General features: G+C 25.9%; 1 protein-coding gene across 1 annotated transcript in view; it reads left to right on the forward strand.

The window, feature by feature from the left end:
- The first annotated feature begins 1,144 nt into the window (after window positions 1-1,144).
- Window positions 1,145-1,947, forward strand: part of LOC106791532 (glutathione S-transferase 1-like) — a 5,666-nt gene continuing 4,863 nt past the window's right edge. Inside the window, exons 1-2 of the mRNA XM_014757215.1 lie at window positions 1,145-1,260; window positions 1,607-1,759. Of these exons, the coding sequence (XP_014612701.1) occupies window positions 1,616-1,759 (144 nt within the window). The 5' untranslated portion in view covers window positions 1,145-1,260; window positions 1,607-1,615. The remainder of the gene's footprint in view (window positions 1,261-1,606; window positions 1,760-1,947) is intronic.

Below are 1,947 nucleotides of genomic sequence, written 5' to 3' on the forward strand. Positions count from 1 at the left end.
TACACACACCAGTTTTTTTTTTTTTTTTTTTTTTTTTTTTTTTCGTAAACAAAATATATTATCTTTTTTATAATATTTTATAATGAACGAACTAACGTATGAGCGCATATAAATTAATAGCTTTTTTTTTTTATGAATAAATGATAAAATAAATAACGAATAAAATAGTTATAAATAATGTGATATGTCTGAATAAATTTTATGTCAATTTGTTAAATTAATATTATTAGATTTACTGATATTATTATTTTTTAATGATAAGTATTTTCTAAGAGTTTGTAGAAAATTGTAGATACAAATGGCATGGGTAACAAAGTCGATTGGTGATAGAAAATACTGGCCATGGCACTACAGATTATTTTTCAAAAATAGAAAACCTCTAACCACGAAACCGAATATGCGTTGTGACGTACAATATATATCAAGGTGTATGTATATATATATATATAAGTACACGTAGAAATGATTTTTCTCGTTAAAATAGAATCTAACATAATTATCACGTTTGATCGAACCTTGGATATTTATTTATAGAAATATTCTCTCTTCTTGTTTTAATTTTTTTTTCCCCATTATACACAGAACAAAAATAACTGAAGAAAAAAAATGTAGAAATTTATATTCATAAGTATCGTACATGTATGTAACACACAATAATAATACTATAAATTATATTAAAAAAAAACAAAGATTTAATTGTTATCAAAATTATTGATATGTTATTTAAATAAATTTTGTATATTATAATCATACTAATATATGTAATATAATAATATTTAAATAAGTTTTGTATATCATAATCATAATAATATATGTAATCAGTAGAGTATTAGAATTTTTAGGAAATTTATTCGTCGATCGATATGTTAACGAAAATAAAAATATCACTTTTATGTGATTCGTTTCTATTGTAATTGATAAAAAAAAAACAAAAAATATATAATATATGTAACTTAAGGAACAAAAAAAGATATTCAAGAAACGACTAATTACGGCCCTAAATTTGATATCAGTGTCGATCAATTCCTATAGGTTGATCAAGTAGGTTGGTGAACGCAGTATAGAGAAAACAAGAAGTATTGTATAACCGGCTTTACTAACTATACTCGACGATAAAACTGTCGGTAGGATTGGGTCAAGCTATCAGTAACAAACCGGCCGTGGCGTTGTTTAAGTGAACCCCATCTTCTTCCTTTTCTTCTTCATCTTCATCTTTATTATTAACGTCATATTCTTCCTTATATTTTTTTTAAATACGTGGTGAGTAATATTCAAAGCTCGTGTTTGAACAAACAAAATTCGTATTTCATTTTTTTTTCTTGGTAACATCGTATATTTCACTTTGATTATTTGTATTTTTTCGTTGAAGAGATTATACTTAGTCACCAGATAAACAAAATGGTATTTTAATGAATGTTGTTGTTCTTTAAACAATGACTTAGTGGTACCTGATATGTTTGACTTTATCATAATTGATAGTCGGTGAAATATTTTGTTTATTTTTATTTTCAAGTGAAATATCGAAATTGTGTCGATTTATTTGAATGAAATTTGTTGAAGCGTCGTAATTTGTCATTGGAGAATAATTTGAATTGAATATTTATAGGAAGGAAAGATGCCTGAGATCACATTGTACTCGACTATCTTAAGTCCACCCTGTCGTGCAGTGCTTATGGTGGGGGCAGCCGTTGGCATTGATTTTGATGTTAAAGAAATCAATTTACACAACGACGATCATCGCAAAGAAGATTTTGTTAAGGTAAATCTCCCCATTGAAATAAATGTTTAATAATTCATGAAAATACTTCATTAATATATCTCCACACACAGAGTGTGTCCCACGTAACACTTTTCACGATTTTTCAAATAATTTAAACAAAAGTTGAACAGTTTTTGATTGACTATACATTGAAATTCAAACAAATTTCTTTGTTTTTTTTTTTTTTT

The sequence above is a fragment of the Polistes canadensis genome, unplaced genomic scaffold, assembly GCF_001313835.1.
Source record: "Polistes canadensis isolate GaletaPanama2010 unplaced genomic scaffold, ASM131383v1 scaffold_315, whole genome shotgun sequence".
NCBI classification, from domain to species: domain Eukaryota; kingdom Metazoa; phylum Arthropoda; class Insecta; order Hymenoptera; family Vespidae; genus Polistes; species Polistes canadensis.